General features: G+C 38.2%; 1 protein-coding gene across 1 annotated transcript in view; it reads left to right on the plus strand.

The window, feature by feature from the left end:
* The window catches only part of arhgap39 (Rho GTPase activating protein 39), a 36,057-nt gene that overhangs the window by 6,475 nt on the left and 4,142 nt on the right, over positions 1 to 25,440 (plus strand). Inside the window, exons 2-8 of the mRNA XM_056764133.1 lie at positions 5,394 to 5,783; positions 9,284 to 10,460; positions 12,132 to 12,296; positions 12,383 to 12,782; positions 14,136 to 14,209; positions 15,722 to 15,921; positions 16,479 to 16,570. Coding sequence (XP_056620111.1) covers positions 5,394 to 5,783; positions 9,284 to 10,460; positions 12,132 to 12,296; positions 12,383 to 12,782; positions 14,136 to 14,209; positions 15,722 to 15,921; positions 16,479 to 16,570 — 2,498 coding nt within the window. The remainder of the gene's footprint in view (positions 1 to 5,393; positions 5,784 to 9,283; positions 10,461 to 12,131; positions 12,297 to 12,382; positions 12,783 to 14,135; positions 14,210 to 15,721; positions 15,922 to 16,478; positions 16,571 to 25,440) is intronic.

Below are 25,440 nucleotides of genomic sequence, written 5' to 3' on the forward strand. Positions count from 1 at the left end.
GGTTTGTTTATTTTTGTATTTTTACCTCTTGGAGATGCAACAAAAGCCCACAGACTTGCGTTGAAAGAAGAGCTGCAGCTGTGTGTGCGAGTGTGTGATGGAAATATGATGGAAATGTTTGTTTGAACAGTTGGATTTTCATGCACATGTTGAACGCGGGGCCCTTGTCGCTATTTTCAGACCTCAAATGTCACTTTTGCAGGCAGACGACTCGACCATTTGTGAGCTCCAACACGTGAGCTTTGAACGACATATGTGCTGTGTTCACATCTTTCTTTTGTTAGAAGTACATTAGTCATGAAGAAGAAAGTAAGAAAAAGAAACAACAGGTGTAGATGATGACGAACTCTTCTCAGTTTTCTGTAAAACTGTGACTTTGCGTGTTGCTATGAAATGAAAATTGAAGTACTTTATGACATCATTCTGCACTTCTCTTTACATTCGTCTTACCAAGAAAATGCTTCATAGAATCTCAACTGCACTGTCCTGCTATTGGCTTTTTAGAAGGGGGAGGAGCTTCTCACTAAGTCCCGCCTTAATCTTCTGTCTCAGTGCGAATAGTTCAAGTTTGGTTTATTTTGTTCATATACTTCATACTCCGATAAATCGCCTGAAATAAGGTATACAAAATCTATAAATATTTTTACGTTTTATTCTGAAACATAAAACACAATTATACACAATTTTAACCCGTTTTTTTTTGTGTGTCTTAAAAGGAGCGTTGGTAAAAGCGACTAAATCCTTTGGGGGGGACGTTAGAGATCATCACGCATATAAAGCTTACAAATAATGCAACATGGGCACAAATATCTTAAAACATAGATGCAGATTCATATACGGAATAATTACTTACCAGGGAACATGTTTTTAATAAAGTTTGAAATAGTGATGGTGGTGACGTTGATATCAAGTGTAGTCTGTTTATAGCATTGTGTTAGCTTATTACTTCTGCCGATTGTATTTCGCCTTCAAAAGTAACAAATATTGTGTTCTTTGTAAAGATTATCTTACTAGACAAAACGTGTGAACATCATGAACATGAACACAGAGCTCATTTTTTTGCAATCATCCAAACGCTTTCCGTCGAACTAGCACCTCGTTAACTTCTGGGTTGGCCTACAAAAATACGTCACCCCTTCGGCTCTATATTGCATATGAAGGCACTTGGGTGGGTCTTTAAGGGTCTCAACCGGCTCAGCCAATGGTGTGAGTTTGGGGCGGGGCTGTCTGTTTGACTATAAAATACAGTCATTAGATTTGCTGTGTAGTTTGGTGAACGCACACGAGGCACTTTGTAACAGAATCTTCTCTAAATGTGAGTATGAATTATATCTCTGTGCCGACCAAGGTTGCAGTGGGATTCGCTGTCATTCCCAGACGCATTTACATTGGCTGACTGACTGCTTCAGCTCCGCCCAGCCCTTAGCAACTGGAGACATGATTGACAGGAGAGATTCACACACACAATCCTGAATGATGCTCAGTTTTATTTTCATGTAATTTCTCCAAAGACAGCTTAAACTCTGTCGCACGTCGCTTGTATTTACTTTTATTTGTTCCATCATCTTGTATAATTTAAAAAGCGTATAGATTGATGTTTGCTCTCAACACCCATTGGCTCCCATAGTAGTAAAAATGACTTTTTGAACACAAAAGAAGATATTTTGAAGAATGTCGGACAGCAAACAGTTTTGGGGCACTTTTGTCTACCATTGTATTCTGTTCTACTATGGGAGTCAATGTGTGTTGAGATCTGTTTGGTTATAAGCATTCTTCCAAATATCATACTTTGTGTTCATCAGAACAAAGACATTCATACACATTTGGAAAAACTCGAGGTGAGTAAATGATGACAGAATTTTCCTTCTTGGATGAAGGATCACTTTAAGAATGTGCCTTTTTATAGGGCTTCACATCTCATGAAGGTCAGAATGAAAACAGAGCTCGAGGAGAGAAAGAGAGAGAGAGTGTGGATGAAGTCTTTCTGCAGGAGTGACTTTTATTAGGATTAATAATGATCATCTGCTGGTCAAAGTGTCAGATTATATCTGGAGAACACAACACACAGACACACACACACATTTGACCTTGAAACAACATTAAATATATTTCATTCATATATCATGTGTGTGTGTGTGTACAGATTCTCCTTTTCCTTTATATGCTTGTTAATAAACCCTGTGAAATTCATAAGAGAGCTTTGCTGTCTCTCTGTGGGGTTCAGAAATCCACCTGTTAATGAACTCACGTATTAATAAAAGTGATTATTAATTCACACAATTCTAATGAAGACAATGATGATGATTCTGTACTCGTGTGTAAGTGCTCTGCTCAGGTGAAATATCCAGCATGCATCAATTGAATCTTGCTTTTTTTAATGGCAAATGCATTTACCAATTGAACTGCACTTTACACATATAAGATACACTTTAACATCATTACGGTTTTTGAGAAGCACAAATGACTGTCAGGTCAGTCAGTATTAAACGTCACACTCTCATACAGATATGATGTTTAAAATATATAAAATATTGTGTTTTTGGTCGTGTCTAGTTGGCCTTTGTGACCCTTACATGTGGACATAATCTGTGTTTTTGCATCCGGCTCTTGGGATCTCTGTGGATTCGTCTGGTCCTTGAGTTCTGCTCTGACCTCACTCCATTCTCTTTGATCTTTAAATAGATTTGACTTCACGTTGAATTTGGGGATGAGTTTGGGACAGTGATTGGTCCATTAATTCTGTATGAAATGAGATGTCGGTGTGTGAGGTACTAATTGACTTTTATGGCGGCAGACCTGATTGACTCATCACTCACTGACACACACATTCTCTTTCTCGTGCATGGGTCGACTCTCAAGGGCTCAGCATAGTCCAGGCGAATTACACTTTCGATCTGTGGTTAACCGAAGCTCGAAAACGTTGAGAGATGGTATAGTGTTTTCCAACAATCCAACACCCCTTTGTTTCTGGAGGCGGGTTTACATGACGTAAGCTAAATAAAATGACGAGTTATTTCCGACAGACCGCGTGACACTACATAGCACATCCACCTACTACGCAATGGCCATGGACCAATGGTGGCTCAAGGAAGTTTACCGGCCAACACAAACTTTCCCAGAGAGTTCTGTTTGATTTGCTCCGGCGAACTAGTGAAACGAATTGTCGTGTTTACAGTGTACCAGCGCTCCACAAACACAACTAAACGTTGTGTTTTTGTTAAAACACTTTTGTTTTCATGTCGTGCCACTCGGCGGCCACGTTTCCACACCGCCTCCGGCAGTTATTACGTAATTCAAACAAGACGTGAATGGAGAAAGGGATGTTTATATCTTAGAAAATCTTCCTGTCATATCTTAGAAAATTCTGTGTTTCTCAGAAATAAAACAGCACACAGGTCTATTTTGACAGAAGTGCAAGTAAAAAGCATTTTTACATCTTTTTAATTGGGAAACTGATTCAGGTTTAAGATTGTTTGAAATCATCAAGGTTTATGATGTGGCGCCTTTAAATGCTTAACCCACAATCTCACATGCCATATTTAGCCGTTACCATCAGCGTGTTTGATTGACAGCTCGGAATCTCTCCTCCTCGTCTTTGTGAAGTGGAGACATTCATTGCTACAGATGGTGGATGTTAACAGCACTGCAGCATCCCGCCTGTCAATCAATAGCTACACATCTGCTTTGACTCCGCCCACAACATCACTTTCAAACAGGGAGGTCAGGATAATCTATAACTCTAAACGAGGCCATGAGAAATCGATGATGTACATGTGACAAATATTTCTCTTCATCAGCAAATTAATGTTAAACAGAACAATAAAAATACAAATTCTCTTAATTTTTTTTAAAAAAAAAAAGGTCTCGTTTTATTTGTATCTTCTCATGCATTTTGAACACTAGGTAGTATACAGTATTGAGTGCGTGTAGGTTCTTCCAAAGAACACTTGATGTGTCTGTAGATCCATTAAGTGTGCGCTCTGAGCATATTAAACTTCTGCTGCATGGAATCTGATCATATGCTTCAGCACGTTCAGACGGATGATCCAGACTGATCAAATTACCCAGAATCCCCTCTGACCAGCTTCCCAAAAATGCTTTCAACAGGATTTGAGGGATCAGATTATTTAGGATCAGAGCAGATTAGATTCGATTATGAGATCATAAAATATTTACTGTGAGATTAAAGGGCCGATGATATCACACACACAAACAAACACATACACACACCCTCACACACACACACATGCACACATCCTCACTCACACACAAATGAATAGACAGGTAGACACACAAACAAACACACACACACATCCTCACACACACACACACAAACACACACACATGCACACATCCTCACTCACACACAAACAAATAGACAGGCAGACACACAAACACACAAACAAACACACACACACATCCTCACACACACACAAACACACACACATGCACACGTCCTCACTCACACACAAACAAATAGACAGGCAGACACACAAACAAACACATACACACATCCTCACACACACAAACACACACACATGCACACATTCCTTACTCACACACAAACAAATAGACAGGTAGACACACAAACACACAAACAAACACACACACACATCCTCACACACACACAAACACACACACATGCACACATCCTCACTCACACACAAACAAATAGACAGGCAGACACACAAACAAACACATACACATCCTCACACACACATGCACACACACACATGCACATCCTCACTCACACAAAAATGAATAGACACGCACGCACGCACACACACAAACAAACACATACACATCCTCACACACACAGACACATCCTCACACAACACACAAACACACAGAAACACACACACACACACAAACACACAGTCACTTAGAAACATATCCTCACTCACACAGTCAACACACAGAAGGTGATGCTGGAGCAAGTCAATGTGTGTGCGCGTGTCTATGTGTGTGTCTGTCTCGTGTCACTGTGTGTGTGGGTGTGCGTCTGTCTCATGTCCGTGTTTGCACGCGTGTCTGTGTGTGCGTGTCATGCAGGCACTGTAATTGTCCTGTAATGATGTTTGTGCGTCTCGTCTCTCACGTGTGCTAACATGTTTATGCACACATGAAACCCCCTAAAGTGTCATGTGATGTAGTGTCCGTGGGTCATATTTGTCTATTATGAACGCTGTCATGCAATTGCTGTGTTTTACTCTCTTGCAGTAATGAGAATCTAATGAGAAAAATCATTATTCTTGCAAAAACTCAAAGACGCAGGTGCATTAACACTAATGAGAACTGGAGACGGGAATTGTCATGACAGTAAATATGATCTTACTGCTCGTGCTCGTGTTGTTTCCACGAATGCTCAGTTCTTCTGTGTGTGTGTTTTCCAGGTTGGAATGGGTGGAAATCATCGAGCCGCGGACTCGAGAGCGCATGTACGCCAACCTGCTGACGGGCGAGTGCGTGTGGGACGCCCCGGCGGGTGTCCAGATCAAGCGCAGCGGACAGGATCAGTGGTGGGAGCTCTTCGACTCCAAAACCTCCAGATTCTACTATTACAACGCTTCCACCCAGCGCACCGTCTGGCACCGCCCACTCAGCTGTGACATCATCCCCCTCGCCAAACTCCAAACCCTCAAACAAAACACCAACACCACCCCGCCTCCGGTTGCCCCGACGACCAGCGCGTCTGCGGACAGCAGTCCCGCCCGCAGCGCCGTCAGCACCACATCGTCGCAGGAGCAGGAGGAGAAAACGTCAGCCAGCGAGGAGGGAGAGAGGTGAGAGAAAACACAGTGGCCGAGGTCTCTCGCCCGAAAGCACATTCACTTACAGCTCAGAGGTTACTCTTATACAGCTCAGGAGATTTGATGGAGTTGTGATTCATTAAAGGATCGACTTTGTCTCAGATGTTTCTCCCTAATCTGGAGTAAATGTGATGAGAAATGTTTGAGTTAATATTGAGATCTTCAATAATATTGACTTTTGATTGCAGACGAGACAAATCTGAGCTCAGGTTGACACATTGTTGATCTGCTACATGCATACATGTAAATGTAATGAAAGAGTACATTGGATGGCTCTCGCTAAATAAAACATACATGTTATGTGACAACTTTGCTGGATACTACATTCAACACATTCATCATTGAATAATGCGCTCTGTTTCACATACTAGTTTTGTAAAAGTACACTATAGAACCTAACAGCGAACTTTACTAAATTTAAATATGTTCATTTTAAGTTCACTTCATTAAAAATTGTTTTGTTAACTCCATTGCTGAATATACACAAAACCAGGGTTTTTTCTGGCTCAAAATGATGCGGAGTTGTTGTAGGCCTACTGTCCCTTTAAGTGTCTTAACAAAACATTTATATTAAAGTTCTATAGAAATTTGATGAAATGACCGCTAATATGTTATTTAAAGCATTACATTTATTCAATCAAACAGAAAAGTTGACAATTTGAATATAAGCCTTTTTAGCCGTAAGTAACCAGCAAAACAAATGAGCAAAGCTCGTTCTCTTGTAGTTCACTGAGCTTTAAACGATTCACTGATCTCTTACATTCTGTGTAAAAGAATCGGTTCAAAGGAGTCATTCGTTTACGAGTCGTTCTGATCGCAATGTTCCTTCATACTAACGAGCTCGCTGTTTATAACGCTGATTCAACGAGACAATTTCACTGCTAAAAATATTACAATGATGTACAGAAAGTTAATTTAGGAAACATTATCAAGAAATTGAAAATAAACACCTGAAGAGCCGTGAAACACATTTAATACAGCTCCTAATATAGCTGTTTTACTGAACTCTTCAGCGTCTCACTGTGCTGGTAACAAAACAGCACCTCTAGTGTGGCGTAATGCTGCAACTGCAGTTACAAATGATAATCTTGTTTAATGCACACTGTTTCTGAAGACACTCGACATATTTTTGATGACAATTTCTTTATGCAGAAAAAACCCCGAGAACTGATATCAATCAATTTGAGCCAGAGAAATGTATTTTATCAAGTAGCTTACACTCAGAAATGAACTGTTCAATTAACTCAACGGAAACAAGTTAATTTAAAGGGATTCTTCACCCAAAAATTAAAATTCTGTCATTGTTTACTCACCTTCAAGTTTTTCCAAATGTGTATAAATGTCTTTGTTCTGATGAACACAGAGAAAGATATTTGGAAGCGTGCTGGTAACAGATTTTGTGATTAATTTATGACAACAGAAAAGTACTGAAAGGACTAATAAATATTGAGTTTAGTTATCATAAAATGACAGGTATAATTTAGTTTTCAACTCAATTCATTTAAGTATAAATTTGAGTCAGAGAATGTAAGGAATAATTTAGGAGGTTAAAGTTAAAATGTACTTATTCATGTTTTGTTACACTTACTCAATTGAATCAAGGCAAGGAGTTTGCACAATTCAATGAAGTAAAGTAAACAAATTTGTTTTCACTGTGTTGTATGTAGGTTTAAGAACACAGCTGGTCTTTCTAAAGGACACACTGATGGCCTGATGTTTAATATCCCGGGATGTTTCAAATGTTGTCGGACATTAATGAATGAAATGAAGTGAATCACTGGAGAATACAGCAGCCATCAGCGCTTAAAATTCAAACAGTGTCAGTCTCATCCCACAGGGAAGACGGCAGAGAGAAAAAGAGATTTCGTCTGAGAGAGGAGGAGGAGGAGGAGGAACAGAATGTGTAAATTGATTTGAAGGTCGGATATCCATGAATAATTAATATCCAGAGGAACACACAGCTCACTTTGTAGTGGGACTCTTTCTCGAGAGAGAGAGAGAGAGAGAGAGAGAGAGAGAGAGAGAGAGAGAGAGAGAGATTGGAGTTTTAATCCGGCTACTAAAGAAACAAACACACATAGACACTGTTGGCGGTGTGATTCAGTCCGGTCATGGGGATGTTCCAGAAGGTCGTGACGGCCAAGAGCTTAATTGATTTTACACACTTCTTTTTCTTGAACTTTCAGAGGGCTTTCCAAAAAATCACAAACCTCTTAGATCTTCCTGAAGGAGTTGTTTTTTTAAGCTAACAATGACATTTTTCTGGAGGAATTGCTTTGTGCTGACACATCAAAGTACTTTTTTGGACCGGTACATAATAGTTTTCGGGTGTTAAATGGCAAATTAGAGGCTGCTGTCGGTCATTGTCAATCCCTGAATGATGTCCGAATGGCCGAAGTTTGCTCGACCTTTGTGTGATATCTAGGCCCATATGATTTCCGCGATGTTTTTGTAATATGCTTATTTTGCGTGTTAAGGAGTGAAAGAGTGGCATGTTTGCACTTGTGGAGCTTTCAGCATCCGCGTTTCACAACAGGGAACCTTCCGTCAAACACCCCTTTGCGGCAACACGCAAAATAAAAGTCCTTTATTTGAGAACAAGTTATAACATGGTTTTTAATAATTCGGTCACAGAGTATATTTACTTACTTCATTGAAGTAAATTGAAGTAAATGTGCTAGTAAAATTATAAAAAATAGTTTATATAATGAAAAAGTATTACTTGCTTAGAAAATAGTAATTAAATATATGTAGACCTAAAATTACAGTATGTGATCAGACTTACAGTTTCCAAATATTGCAACTAATATCTCTAATTAAAATGTTTTTTTTATAAATTAAGACTTATAAATAATAAATAATGTCTACATAAACCACCACAGTGTCACATAAGGCTGCAATTTATAGAATTTTAACACCATTTAAATTAAATTAAGAGATCATTCAATTCAATTCAATTCAAGTTTATTTATATAGCGCTTTTCACAATGTGTATTGTTTCAAAGCAGCTTTACAGGGGCAAACAGGAAAAACAGAAAAGTTAAAACACAGCACAGTGTATGGTATTTATACAACGAGTAAGATCATTCTAATAAATAATATCTAATTTCTAATTAAATAAATAAATTAATGAATGCAGTATTATCATTTCTAATGTATTTCAGTCCAGTGTCTGTTGAATTTAAAAAAAAAAAAACTTCAGGAGTGACATGAAGTCACCCAACAGCGATGTGAAAGACTGACAGTATGACAAGACACATAAAAAATATTCCTAAACACATGTATGTTGTAATGACTGTTGTATTGCTTGAAAGTGAATCTGAACTTGTTTTCTTGTTTTCTTCATTCAGTGACTACCAAACATTTGCAATAATTAAACCGTGAAGACCTATAATCATAGAATCAAACAATTATATGAAAAGAAAATGTCTGTTTTTATAAACCCTGTGAGTATTTTCTCAACTCTTGTTCAGGTTCAGATGGGGCACAGGGACCAGAGAGCGGATGCTCATCAAGGTGTCCGATCGAGAGCCCAGTTTCCTGACACAGGGTAACGGTTATTCCTGTTCGTCTCCGCGCTCCAGGCGATCATCCAGCAACGCCCCTTCAGACCCTGAAGCCACGCCCCTTTCCCTATCCGACCGCCCCCAATCCCAATCACCATTCCTAAAGAGGGCAGAGTTGACTGGCACTCAGCGCCGTTGCTCGGGGGATTCCCAGCCTTCATCTCCCCGCTACGCTTACGAGCCTCCTCTCTACGAAGAACCGCCCTCGGAATACCAATCCCCGCCTATTTATGAGGAACCGCCTACTGACATGCACTGCGATCCGGCCTTTTATGGCGCCGACAGGTCTCCGGTTCGGAAACCAAGCCTTTACCACTCCCCTAAACAAAGCCCGTCCCCTTACGGTCAACTGGTTTTGACGAGACAGCGCAGCTCCACGCCTGAGAAGACGGGCGATCGAGATTACGCCTCAAGCGGGCGTGACTATAGCTCTGCGGGGCGGGACTATAGCTCCAGCGTGCGGGATTACAGCTCATCCGTGAGGGACTACGGCTCCGGTGGGCGGGATTATAACTCCAGCGGGCGGGAGTACAGCGCGGCCGGGCGGGAATATGTAAAGCAGCTGGTCTACGTGGAGCAGTCCGGCTCCTCCCCTCGGTTTAGGACCACAGAGCGTCTGCTGAGTTACGGGTCCACCAGTTCAAACAGCCTAGTGGCGGGAATGTCATACGGCGGCTCCTTCACGCTGCAGCACGGTCACGACCTCAACGGCGGCAATCGAAAGCGGAAGAACCGCAAGCCCTCACTTCCGGGTGGTGAAGGGGAGTGCGCGGGATCCGGGCTCGGGGGGATGATAACTCAAGCCCGATTGGCCTGGGAAGCTCAACAGCTGTTACATCAGCGTGGGGGCGCGTCCTCCGATCAGGGAGGGAAGGACGGGTATGAAAGTGACGGGGCCACGCCCCTCCCTTTCCCCGGGCAGGTCGTTCGGGCGTTTAGTGAAGACGAGGCCTTGGCGCAGTCGGACGGCCACTGGAAACGTGCCACACTGGACCGACTGGCATTTCCACAGGCGCTGTTAGAAAAGAGTTTGTCTGTGCAAACCAACCTGGCGTCACCTGAACCGTACCTTCATCCCTCACAGGTAATGAACGTGAGACCCAAAACACCTAAGAATACCTTAGCAATTACATAGCAACATCTTGGTAACCACAAGTTACTTGACAAATCTATGTATTGGTGGTTTTTTAAACAAGACGAGGAGGTATATTTTACAGTACCACTGTCATACTGTTTTAAGGGCTTAAAGATGTTTAAAGTTCAGTCTGGTGTTCAGAGCATCCAGATGTGAGAATAAACACATAACAGCGCTGCCATGCTGGAGATCTCTGTGTTTATATTGAGATCTCAACCATTTCCAGCTTCACAGTCGTGCGTGTACATTCACACAGAGACACGCCCTGCTGTTAGCTTATGAATATTGCATCATTTAAGAGTCTTTGCACTTATGTAAGTCATGTCAGGAACTCTGTACAACAACATTCACTCAACATAAGTCGGTGTGAGTCTACACACGCACACGAGTGTACAGTATTTACACAACATTTGTGTGCCTAAATCTCACCAAGATAAGTTTATAGTATAGATAATCAAAATTGACCCTTAAATCTAAAGAAAGGATATAGAAAGAGCATTTCAACATCAAGCCGTTTTGCGTTGATGTAACATTATTCACATGACAATTGCAAAAATACATTAATATTTATTATAAAATAGAAAAAATACACTATTAATAACAAACTTTTCATTTTAGCTATCAAAATGTATAAATACTTCTGTTTGAACTATATTTATCAAGATTGTGTTTATGTGCATTAAAGTATTAAATATTTGGGGATCATCGACTCATCTGCTATTCATTAAACTGTTATGTGCTTTATCATTTTATGGATTATTTATCATTTCGTTATTTATTTTATATTACTATATATATATATATATATATATATATATATGTATATCTTTTTTTTTCATGTTAATATTTTTAGTGCCTTAACTTATCCTAGATTTATTGTTAACTCATTTTATTTTGTGTAGTAGTTTTTTAGGCCTATATTTTATTAATTTCAATTAAGGTGTGGTTTTACTTTTGTTTAAATATCATTTAAAAAATACATAAAATATATAAATATTTCTGGGCTGTCGCACCCAGAATAAAAGTTTGTGTCAACATAATATATGTCTGTGGGTCTGCTCATATTACCTTTGTGTTTACAAACACATACACATACATGGATTGGATGCGATTAATCTTTTGAAAGAACCAAAAAACTTTTATACGAAAGTTTGTGAATATTTTATACAAAAAATATATTTGACATTTTATAAAAAATTTGACTCCTAGGCCTTAAAGGGACAGTTCACCCAAAAATGAAAATTCTGATGGTTATTTTCAGAATTACACCCTCGATATTTTCCAGATCTGTATATATTTCTTTGTACTGCTGAACACAGTGAAAGGTATTTGAACGATTCTTCTTTCTTCACCACAGTCGACTACCATGGTATGAACATTTGCTTTATACATTTATTTGTTTTGTTAAACACAAAAGAAGATATTTCGAAGAATGTTGGAAAGCAAACCAACACTTCTGACATTGTCAGTTCCACAAGAAATGTATACAGATTTGTAACAACGGGAGGGCGATTAAAAGCAGAATTTTTATTTTTGGGTGAACCATTCATTTACGTCATAGATGTTTGAGATCTGTACTCTTTGTTGTTTGAAAACAGCGTGTAATGTTTTCTTTCTAAGTCTGAAGATCTCGGAGCGTGTTCTCAGTTCGAGGCGAGTCGGAACGCCCGGAACATGATGCCCAGCGCTAGCTGTGGGATTTTCCAGGAGTTCACGCTTCGCAAACCCTCGTCAGAGACCGACATCGAGAACTGGGCCTCCAAACACTTTAACAAGCACACGCAGGTACGCGCTCGCTCCATTAACTGCGTTTAACATGGTACACCTCAACCCGAATCCTGTCAAACTGCTCGACCTCGTCTGCTCCGCAGGGTCTGTTCCGGAGAAAAGTGTCCATCGCTAACATGCTGGCCTGGAGCAGCGAGCCCATCAAGAAACCCATGATAGTGACCACGGACCGGACGGTCAAACGCGATGCCGTGGATCTCTTCAAACTCATCCAGACGTACATGGGTGACCGGCGAGGGAAAGTAGAGCCGCTGTCCGTGGCTCTGGAGGTGGTGGTGAGAGGATGGAGCTGTCAGGGTCTGAGGGATGAGCTCTTCATCCAGCTGTGTCGACAGACCACTGAGAACTTCCGCTATGACAGTCTTCAGAGGGGCTGGGAGCTCATGGCCATCTGTTTGGCCTTCTTCCCCCCCACCCCTCGCTTTCACAACTACCTGGAGGGATACATCTACAGACACATGGACCCTCTGAACGACACCAAGGGTAAAAAACACTTCCGTCCAATGGATACTAGAGTGAATATTCAGAGTTGTTTTCTTTAATTGAGTGTCTGTTTGGTTGATTTGCACCAAATCTTGGGTCTCAAGACGTCAAACATGATTTTACTAAGAACATTTTTCCTTTGTATTTATTTAAAACAAGGAAAGACACATTTTCATTGAACAACGTTTACTGACAGTTTTAACACAATTTAGAATTTTTATTTTACGAAAAGGCCTTAAAATTCTCATTAGCTTCATCTCGTAGCATGTTTTGCCAAAAAAACATGAAGCATAAGCCCGTGTTCATAAAACCTTATAATACTAATTTCTCGCTAGAAATTCAATCAGAAGTTGTTGAAAGTGAAAATTAAACCTACATTTATACAAAACTATGCTCCAACGAGTGTTTCGGCCAGCATTTAATTTGGAGCCTTCTCGACCAAATACGTTCCTCGCATGTTGTTATAGAAACGGCAAAAGGAGCTTGACGCACAGCGCTTTATTCAGAAAAGTTCAACTTTTTTCAAGTGTGGCTAAGCCTACGTTTTTATTAATCATACTTAATAAGACATTATTAATTTACACTTTTTTAGAAACTAATAAAGGTAAACATTTTTAAATGCAGAAAACCACCTTTATCGGTCATGAGAAGGGAAAAGTTGTGTACGCAGTGTGACAAGAGAATATGATGTTTTTAACTAGGAAAATAGTGATTTTTTTTGAAAAAAAAGTGCATTGTTATCTTGTTAGCCATTTAAAAGTACTAGTAGATTTGTAAAGATCTTTGTGTGTGTTTAAACATTCTTATAAGGGATAGTTTGTCCAAAAATGAAAATGTATAAATGTCTTTGTTGCAATGAACACAGAGAAAGATATTTGGAAGAATGTTAGCAATTTTCCGGGACATCATCATCCACTACCATAGTAGGAAAAATCGACTGTATTTATTTGTTCTGTTGAACACATAATGAGATATTTTGAAGAATTTAGGAAAACAAACAGTTGTCTGGCACCTTGGACTACCGTTTAATTCTTCCTACTATGGTCATTTAACAATTGTTTGATGGTTTTTTTACGAATATTTTAATTTCACTCCGTTTAAAAACAACATATAATGCACTCAGACGAATCCAGACTCGTCAAGGTTATGAGAATTTCATCAGAAAAGCATCAAAAAATACATAAATAATTCATTCCTATGTGAAAGCGATGTTTTGTCTGACGTAGAGAACACAATTATCTTTATTACGATCATGCTTGTGTTACCGAATTGTATGTTTTATCATTCCAATCTTTAGTGCCATGATGTTTCAGTGGTCTTGTGAGAATGACCCGTTTGTGTTTTCTCTTACAGGAGTGGCGATAAGCAGCTATGCAAAATACTCTTACCGTAAACTCCAGAAAGCAGCGCTCACCGGTGCCAAAAAGGTTTGTCCTTCTCTTACTTTCTGGTGTAATGGATTGTTTAGCACGTTCTGTAGAAGATTCAGCGTGCTGATTGGACGTGAAGTGGAAGGAGGGCGTGGTTTTAAGTTCTGGAACGTGCCAGATATAACCATGATCGATCTGCTTCAGATAGATTTATATTTCATATCTGTGACTTCGCTTTGCTGTGGCGAAAAATACTTTCACTTTACTTGGGATGCCATTCGCCTCATGAGAGTTCAATGAGTCACTGACACTGTAATCCCATAATGCATTGCTTCGTGAGAAAAACTAATCCAAGATAGAAGAAAGACAAGATCCCTTTAATATCTTTAATATCCCTTTAATATCCTAGACAACAATGAGATTAAATGAAAAGTTTTGTTTAAAGTCCCAGTGACGTAAAAGCTTCCAATGCTTATTTTGTCATGAAATTTTGCCGAGTTTATTGTAAATAGTTCATCAATATTGGTCGTTCTCTTTTTAAAATGTGTGCGCCCTCATAAAAATGCACTTCCTTCGTGTAATGACTTTCCATCTTAAATGACGTATGTTAGATGGCTTGGGCGGAGCATCCGTTAACTCCTCCCCTATAACTATCAGTCTGCCTGTCAACTGTCAAAATCAGAGCCATTGAGAGAGAGAGTTCTGCCAACGGAAGTCCAAAGCGCTGGAGCGTCATGTGATTCATGGGCCTTCAGATGGTTCCAGGAAGTTATGTTTTCACTTTAAATGCTTTATTTCTTTCATTTGTTTATTCATGAAATGGCTTTTATCTTTAAATGGGTTAGAGGTTAACCTCAGTTGGTCTGTTTAGTCGCAGCTCCATCCGTTACTAGTAACTTCCAGGAACTATTGAAACTGTAAAAAAACTGCTCCATTGGAGTCAACGTAGATGACGCAACTCTCTCTATCAATGGCTCTTTGAAAATGCAATGGCTGTTTTTACAAGTCCAATCAAATCGCAAAGAAAGATGAAAGCCACGCCCACTGTTTTAAAATTCCATTTCATTTGGAAAATTGTCAAAACACGGAAAAAAATACGATTGCAACTTCCGGCTCACGGGGACTTAAAGTCTCATCTGCATCCAGATATTTCTCCTAAGAAAAAGAGTCAGAAATTCTGTTTCAGAAGAGATGTCAAACTGAGCTCAGCTTTGTCAATATTAATGATGATCTCAATATATCAACATATTTTCCCGAAAACAGATTATTTTAAATCTACAACCACTTTTTACACCACCATAATTACAATTACATTTGTTTCTCTTTTAGCAGTTTTAGGAGAAACACCCAAGACTAAGTTGATACTTACGAGAACTCCATCCAATCTCCTGAGCTCTGAAAGAGCAACATGTAAAGCTTGAGAAGTTTTTTATGTTTAGAGTCTTTCAGATGAGTTCCACAAGGTTTTTGGAGGAAAGCCAGGTTCTCGTTCAGCACTTGAGCACAGTTTTGTTTGACCTCTTCGGGTTGCCAAGTGTTCACCAGATAATCCTCCCTCTGTGTGTGAAGGGTCTGAACAAGCCGTCGCTGGAGGAGATCGCCCACGCTCGGAACGCCATCTTCAGGCTCTCCATGTTCGGCTCGTCTCTGGAGGAGGTGATGGCCATGCAGAAGGAGCGTTACCCCGACCGACAGTTGCCATGGGTACAGACGCGGCTCTCAGAAGAAGTTCTGGGCTTGAACGGTGATCAGACTGAAGGAATCTTCAGGTGAGATGTGCTTCATCAACACTTTTCATCGCTCCGGTGTGAGAGAGAGTCTGTATTTCAGTATTGATTACTCGTATTAGGACGCAGATTTCTTTACACAGCAGATTATTCTAGAACAACGGCTACAGATAAACAGAAAAAACTCTATCAGGGTTCCATCCAGCCATTCCTCATTACCATAAGACCACCGGAACGCTTTTGTCCGGTGAGTTAAGAGCCAAGACTAATGCGATGAGACTGTCACTGAGTCCAAAGTTCAGCTTTGCCAAGCGAGTCCGATAAACACCCGGACATCAGGAATATTTTCATTGTTAGAATTCAAACTGTTGTGTCACATGAATAAATAATTGATTCGTAACTCATTTGAACAATCACAAAGCGGCGGAAGGATATGATAAACATTAAAGTGGTTCCGGTCAAGATTCCTCACAGCACACGAATCATTGATGGTGTTATCAGGTTAACAGACCTGAAGTGTCACAACGGACCAATCAGAATCGAGTATTCCAGAGTAATACCACAGAATGGTAATGTGTGTTTGTTTGTTTGTTTTTCAGAGTGCCGGGAGATATCGATGAAGTAAACGCTTTGAAACTACAAGTGGATCAATGGAAGGTGCCGACAGGCCTCGAGGATCCGCATATTCCAGGTCTGTGCACATTAATAATATGGAGTGCAACAGAGATGACATATTCTTCTGTTTTAACTCTCGGAAGCGAGTTAGCATTTTAGGACTTCCACTTCCATCACTCATAACGGTTTTGCTAAATCGCCTGACATCGATAAAGTTTGTGGTTGATAAAACCTCTAATATATTTTAAGCTTGTGATTATTTAAACGTTTATTGTGTTTTTAAAACGGCGGTTGCTTAAAGCGACTAACGTAACTTCCTTCGGCGGGCACATACAGTAGATCTCACAAATAATGCAACACGGGCACAAATCTCTAAAAACATTGTTCCGGATTCATTCACCAAGTAATTACTTACCAGGGCTCACGTTTTTAATTAAGTTTGAGAAAGTTGTCGGAGAGATGAATAAAGGTCTTATCTAGTGAAATGATCGGTCATTTAAAGAAAAAAGTATATGCTTTATAAACACAAATGCTCGCCCTTGCTCTGTTTTGCAATGCGCGGTCATGACTTCACAAAATAAGTAATTAATAAGTTGAAAAGGTCACGCTTGACGTAAGCACAAGTACATAGTCATCGTTTACAAGTTGAACGTGCAAGTTTTCAACGTAATTACGTGTTACGTGAAGTCATGAACGCCCATCGCAGAACAGAGCAAGGCCAGCATTTTAGAAAATGAGTGATGGTTTCTCTAGATAAGACCTTTATTCATGGTCTGGTATTGTTTGAAGCCTTTTAAAGCTGCACTGAAACTGTCATTTTGACCTTTAACCGTTTGGAGTCCATTGAGGTCCACTATGTGGAGAAAAATCCTGGAATATTTTCATCCAAAAACCTTCATTTCTATTCGACTTAAGAAAAAAAAATATAAACATATTGGATGACATCAGGGTGAGTAAATTATCATCAACATTTATTTTGAAAGTGAACTACTCCTTTAAGTGTATTCTGTTTATAGCCTTGTGTAAGCTCTTTACTTCTGCCGATTTTAATTAGTAGGGATGTGACAATATCACAATCACGCCTCGCCGTATTGCCTGCGGTGCGATATTTAAAAAGACAAATGAAAGCCAACTGTGTCATATCCTGTCCTCTTTTCATTATTTTCTAATAATAACTGTTGCTTTAATGACTCAAAACTTTGCTGACTTTATTGTTCAATGCATTTAACTATTTGCAAATTTAGAATGCATTTAAAAATCATTTGAATTTTTATTTTAACAACTATGGAGGACCAGGAGAGTCATGTGTAAAGTAATAAAGCATTTCATTTTTTAATAACTAATTCTTCAATAAAAATAGGCATTAATCCATTTATTTCTAATTTCATTTTTTAATGGGCAATAAAAAGCGTGATTGTAAAAATAATTATTAAATTAAATATTAATCCATCAATAAATACTTCAATTTAAAAAGGGACATTTAAAAATCAACATAAAACATGAAATAAATACACCATTTTAAAGCGCATTAATGAATTCCTTTATAAATAGTGGAATTTCAAAATCTATTTCAAAATGCGATTTAAAAAGAGGAATAAATAATTGGATTTACAAATTAAACTAGAAATAAAAGTTTTAATCCGTCATTTAAAAGACTATTTCTTTTAGCATTTGCATTTCCATTTCCCCTCTGCATTTCCTTATCCGATTTGCTATTCGATTTGCCAAATCATTTAGCTTTTCCATTTAGCCTCTCTATTTACCATTTCCGTGACACTCTGAGGCCTTGCATGCTCAAACGAGGTAAAACAATGCAAATTAGCCGCGGTGAGACAGATGTAACAAGCTCTCTGATTGGCTAGTTCATTTTACGGCATGTTCAGAGGTGTGTCAGATGAGCAATGGAGAAGAGAGGATAGTCTGTTGTTCACTACACGTGTAACCAGCGCGTTATCACCGCCTGCTTATTCTCTAACACAAATCATAGAAAATGAAACTTATTGTTAGAACAGGTTAGAACATTCATACTGCACGTGGAAGCAGCAGTGCTGCGCTCATTTTGGCGCCGAGTCTATTTATGATGCGATGCTTACATGGAGTCAACGTGACACAAGTTACGGTGCTTATGGCCCAAATGCTCATAGATTCACGCGAAATGTAACAGTTTTACCATTAAAGCATGTAACTGATGTCAGCTGTGTTTTAATCCGCCAATATCTACTCTTTATGAAACCGCAAACACACACCATGGTGTGTATTATATGCATATAGTAGATGCAGTGCCGGTGTTACAAATTTTCTGTTACCCGTGATATTTTGTGAACGCAGTAGGCGCTGTTGTCACTGTCGACAATTCTCTACGCAAAGAGCGTAAATTCAGTCGAGGATGCCCTTTTGCTCGTGCGCAGCTTTTTAATCTTGGGCAATAACGCGATTTGTTCTCGTGCACGTTACTGTGAGCGGGCTTTTCGGAAAGTCTGTTAAGAGTGCTGACGTGACGTGAGTGGCTGAACACGCAGATTGAACTGTACAAAGCAGGATCATTTAATTCCTCTACTGATTGCGTTTGGAATTATTGTGATTGCCATGGTAGTTGTTTTATAGCCAACATGTAGGTGTGTGTATGTATATATATAATATATATATATATATATATATACATATATAAAAAGTGAATACACACACACATATATATATATATATATATATGTGTGTGAGTGAGTGCGTATTACCCTTTAGCCAAATAATAGAACAGCAATCACGACAATCTAAACGTTGTCCATTTAAGAAACATGGACATAAATGAGCTTTGTGTTATACATAAATACATAAATACATGCATTATAGGCTATAAAATGTACATAAGAACGTAATATTATAAAATGATATGTTTATAATGTACAGAGTAACCTTGTAGTACAGCAGCTCACCATATTTCACTATGCACGGTAACAGGCTAAAAAAAGCTTTTACCTTCCCCTGTTTTACACAGAATATCCTTATTGTTCTCCATATTCACTCTTTTGACATGTAATGCCTTCTGTGTCTTATCCTGAAGAGCATTTAGCTGTGATGAGAACAGTGACTGTGGTACAGCAGGTCACCATATATCACAATGCTTACTAACGGCCTAAAATAATCCGTTACCTTCCCCTGTTTTACACAGAATAGCCTTATTGTTCTTCATATTCACTCTTTTGACATGTAATGCCTTCTGTGTCTTATCCTGAAGAACATTTAGCTGTGATGAGAATAGTGACTGCGGTACAGCAGGTAACCATATCTCACGATGCACAGTAAAGGCCTAAAAAAATCTGTTACCTTCCCCTGTTTATTAATATACGGGTTAACTTTCTGAAATGAGTGACAAAAAATATTGACCTTTTTCATTATATTCTATTTTTTAGCTTTACCTGTATCCAATTTCTGTATGGAACGTTTTTTGAACGTTCTTTTTTAGTTCCCCAAAAATAACCAAATGGGAACCAATATTAGGGGAACTTTCTGTGTTTGCTTTCGTTAACTTCATTGTAATTGATAATAATTTATTGTTAAAGATGTTGTCGATTTAGTGTATGACAGTATGTTTTATATACATTTGAAAACAGTTTAATTTATTTTTTCTATTTTTTTATGAGCATTAAAAAACTATCTGGACCTCTCTGACCTCATTGCTAGCTATGATTATGATTAGCCAAAATTTTGCGCCACTAAAGTCACACCGTTTTTGGCTGAGACATGTGATTAAATCATCACAAAATGAATACTTTATACCTTCAAATGTTACATTACTAAAAATACAATACTGTAATAATTTAGTTAAAAAATATTTTTGAATTTGTGTTTAAGTTATTTTAAATCTGTTATAAATGCTATCAACGTCCTTCCATGAACTGTTGCCATGCATGCATAATAAATATGTACAACATGGGTGAAAAATTTCAAATAATAACGATCGATGCTTTTGCTGATTTATAACAAATTAAACACAAATACCATGCTTAACAGTTACTGTAGTAAGACTATATTTATAGTGGGGATAATGAATATTTGAAAAGCCTATAGCCATGCCCACTAGTGTACTTTTCTCTCAGGTGTTTATTAACATTACCTACCAATGATACGAAAGTAGTTAGCTCTTCTTTTCAAAATGTAACACTGCTGTTTATCAGCATCTTTGGGATATTCCCCTTTTAAAAGACTGTTCTTCAGTCCCAGCTGCATATTACCATCCATTTTGCACAGATATAATATCAGGGATCTGATCACGTTAATCTGCTTTCCAGTTGGTGCAAACTAGCTAACGGAGTCCCCACATGATTGGCATGTGCGATATGGGGAGATGGGAAGAATATTAAAAAATAATTATTTAGTATTTAATAAAATAAAGCTAAAAAAGTAGAATATCATGAAAAAGGTCAATATGTTTTGTCACTCATTTCAGAAAGTTAACCCATATATTGTAAAACAGGGGAAGGTAACAGATTTTTTTAGGCCTTTACTGTGCATCGTGAAATATGGTGACCTGCTGTACCACAGTCCCTATTCTCATCACAGCTAAGTGCTCTTCAGGATAAGACACAGAAGGCATTAGATTTCAAAAGAGTGAATATGAAGAACAATGAGGCTATTCTGTGTAAAACAGGGGAAGGTAACGGATTATTTTAGGCCGTTAGTAAGCATTGTGATATATGGTGACCTGCTGTACCACAGTCACTGTTCTCATCACAGCTAAATGCTCTTCAGGATAAGACACAGAAGGCATTACATGTCAAAAGAGTGAATATGTAGAACAATAAGGATATTCTGTGTAAAACAGGGGAAGGTAAAAGCTTTTTTTAGCCTGTTACCGTGCATAGTGAAATATGGTGAGCTGCTGTACTACAAGGTTACTCTGTACATTATAAACATATCATTTTATAATATTATGTTCTTATGTACATTTTATAGCCTATAATGCATGTATTTATGTATTTATGTATAACACAAAGCTCATTTATGTCCATGTTTCTTAAATGGACAACGTTTAGATTGTCGTGATTGCTGTTCTATTATTTGGGTAAAGGGTAATACTCACTCACACACATATATATATATATATATATATATATATATGTGTGTGTGTGTATACACTTTTTATATATATATATATATATATATATATATATATACATACACACACCTACATGTTGGCTATAAAACAACTACCATGGCAATCACAATAATGCCAAACGCAATCAGTAGAGGAATTAAATGATCCTGCTTTGTACAGTTCAATCTGCGTGTTCAGCCACTCACGTCACGTCAGCACTCTTAACAGACTTTCCGAAAAGCCCGCTCACAGTAACGTGCACGAGAACAAAGCGCGTTATTGCCCAAGTTTAAAAAGCTGCGCACGAGCAAAAAGGGCATCCTCGCCCGAATTTACGCTCTTTGCGTAGAGAATTGTCGACAGTGACAACAGCGCCTACTGCGTTCACAAAATATCACGGGTAACAGAAAATTTGTAACACCGGCACTGCATCTACTATATGCATATGGTGTGTGTTTGCGGTTTCATAAAGAGCAGATATTGGCGGATTAAAACACAGCTGACATCAGTTACATGCTTTAATGGTAAAACTGTTACATTTCGCGTGAATCTATGAGCATTTTGGCCATAAGCACCGTAACTTATGTCACGTTGACTCCATGTAAGCATCGCATCATAAATAGACTCGGCGCCAAAATGAGCGCAGCACTGCTGCTTCCACGTGCAGTATGAATGTTTTAACCTGTTCTAACAATTAGTTTAATTTTCTATGTTTTGTGTTAGAGAATAAGCAGGCGGTGATAACGCGCTGGTTACACGTGTAGTGAACAACAGACTATCCTCTCTTCTCCATTGCTCATCTGACACACCTCTGAACATGCCGTAAAATGAACTAGCCAATCAGAGAGCTTGTTACATCTGTCTCACCGCGGCTAATTTGCATTGTTTTACCTCGTTTGAGCATGCAAGGCCTCAGAGTGTCACGGAAATGGTAAATAGAGAGGCTAAATGGAAAAGCTAAATGATTTGGCAAATCGAATAGCAAATCGGATAAGGAAATGCAGAGGGGAAATGGAAATGCAAATGCTAAAAGAAATAGTCTTTTAAATGATGGATTAAAACTTTTATTTCTAGTTTAATTTGTAAATCCAATTATTTATTCTTCTTTTTAAATCGCATTTTGAAATAGATTTTGAAATTCCACTATTTATAAAGGAATTCATTAATGCGCTTTAAAATGGTGTATTTATTTCGTGTTTTATGTTGATTTTTAAAAGTCCCTTTTTAAATTGAAGTATTTATTGATGGATTAATATTTAATTTAATAATTATTTTTACAATCACGCTTTTTATTGCCCATTAAAAAATGAAATTAGAAATAAATGGATTAATGCCTATTTTTATTGAAGAATTAGTTATTAAACAATGAAATGCTTTATTACTTTACACATGACTCTCCTGGTCCTCCATAAACAACAAACTATAAACACCCTTTTAAAGCAACACAGCCCTTAAGGATGATTTAATCTTTTTTATTTAGAGTATTTACTTACAATTAAATTAATTTACAATATAAACACAATTATTCTTAACCTTATCCCAAATAAAATGCAGAATTGACGGTTAATTGTAAATTACATGAATCACGTGAATCACTTATTTTTCTTCTAAAGCATTTTGTTGTTTGGATCAATAAGTGCTGCTGGATGTTCAACATATTAATGTTAATATTAATGCTATTGTTGAATGTTTTTAGTCACTTACAGTATGTTGTGTGTTGCACAGCACTCTTTCAACTTTATAATTGAAGCGTCTTGCTGACTGGTTCAAGACGTCACGCCTCCTTTCATTTGATTGGCCACCTCACTTATTTTGATATTTCAATGTTGGCTTTAGTCAGTAATTTAAAAAATGTTGACACTCATCACAGAAAATAATAGTGTTTACGGCACTACTTGAGAAAATTGATGTGTGTCTTGAATATATATCACAAAAAAGCTGTAATTTATTGTGCTCTTGGGGGCCCCCTAGTGGCGGCGAGCTGGCTCATAGGGAGGGCCGACTCTAGTCACCACCACCATGGGCGTAAATCTCATTTAACAGTAGGGGGGGACAATACACATACAATTTCTCAAGAGCAATTTTTGAAGGGGACACAAATATTACAGTCAAAATTACAATATTCATTACGTTCATAGGTTTATCATGCAGACTTGAAGTCATATTATAACTGAACTTTCACATACTGTAATACAAGTGAACAAAAAGCTTTTTTCCAATTTTATATTTTTTGTCTCTGTTGTAAAGACAGGAAACAAATATAAAAACACACTTCCCATGATACTACATGTTAACAATGAGTCACTTTTTAAACATTTGAACTTTTTATTAATATTTATACTGCAAAACGTCTGACAAAGTCACTGTACATCGACATTAATGAGTGGTTGTTATGTAGTGCACTGCCTCCGCCAACAAACTTTGTTCATGTTAGTGTAGCCAAACAAACAGTCAGTATCAGTGAGAGATGCTTCAATTCTGTGTTATACTCGTTGATGAATCGCCAGAGTTTCAGTAAACTAAATGTTTATCTTATCCACCGCGAACATACTGAACACAATAGATGCTGTGCACGGGACCTGAATGTTCACATCATGCCAGGTCGCCAAAAATAAAACAATGCATGAGAAACGGCTTCGGCGTGTTAGATAACCACTGATGAACTGAGTTCATACCCGACTTGAATGTGTTGCGCAATGCGCAGGTGAGATGAAAGGGGAGAGCTGGCAGTGGACCAAACCACTGTGAGAGGCAGGGGAGGGGGAACTTAACACTTAAAACATATTTTTTGAGTTTGTATTTTCTTTAACCTTCACATTAAGTTTAGGTAAACATTAATATATTTATGACAATAGAGAATGCGAGTTTATTTTATTTGGGAGGGGACCCTCGGAGGGGGACTTGTCCCCTCTGCCCCACCCGCGATTTACGCTCATGACCACCACAAAAGCTAAAGCCATTTTTTCTCTTAAAAGGTTGTGAAAGAATTTGTTTGATAATACAAGTAACACAACCGCACTCACACACCCTCACACAAAAACACACAGACCCTCACACACCCTAATGCCAGAGTACACCTGTAGCCTCTGGCTTTGTGCATTGCCCTATTTGTCTGGGAATATAAAACTATCTCTCTCTAAACACACACATTGGGAGATTGAGAACTTTTCACTATAGTTTAACATCTTTTCATGTGTTTATATATATAACTGTTATAATATCTGACTGTGAGTCTTTTAGAAACGATGTGATTTATAGAATTGCTTTTGCTTATTGATCAACCCATATTCACAAAGTGTGTTCCATTGAAGTGCTTTCTAGGAATCTGATTCCAGGCCAGCGTGTTACACTACCCACTAACACACTTCTGACGCGCCGTCTCAATCTCATTTCTGAATATCTCACCACAGACAACCATCCAACGCTGTGCCAAGATTACTGTATAGAAGAAACAAAACTAGACTTAAATTTTGTGATTTATTCATGTCATCATGAGCTCCAAACAACAATTTGCATCAAAAATATACTACATTAGAATAATAAGGAAAACAAATCGTAATAAGGGCTATAATATATGTAATAATACTGTACATGAATTGTGCCATTATAAACATATACACATACATGCACATTTTGGAAATAAAATAAAAATGAATAAACAATGATACATAATCGCAATGATCGGTAAATATAAATAAATACATCTAAATATGTCCTAAATATACAGTATCTCCATGTATGTGTATGTTTTTGTGTTTATAAATACATTTGAATATGCACAGTAAACGCCATATATTATGTAAACACAAACATTCTGGATGCTATTAATCGTGAGTAATCATTTGACAGCCCTA

Source organism: Triplophysa dalaica, chromosome 13, assembly GCF_015846415.1.
Source record: "Triplophysa dalaica isolate WHDGS20190420 chromosome 13, ASM1584641v1, whole genome shotgun sequence".
NCBI classification, from domain to species: domain Eukaryota; kingdom Metazoa; phylum Chordata; class Actinopteri; order Cypriniformes; family Nemacheilidae; genus Triplophysa; species Triplophysa dalaica.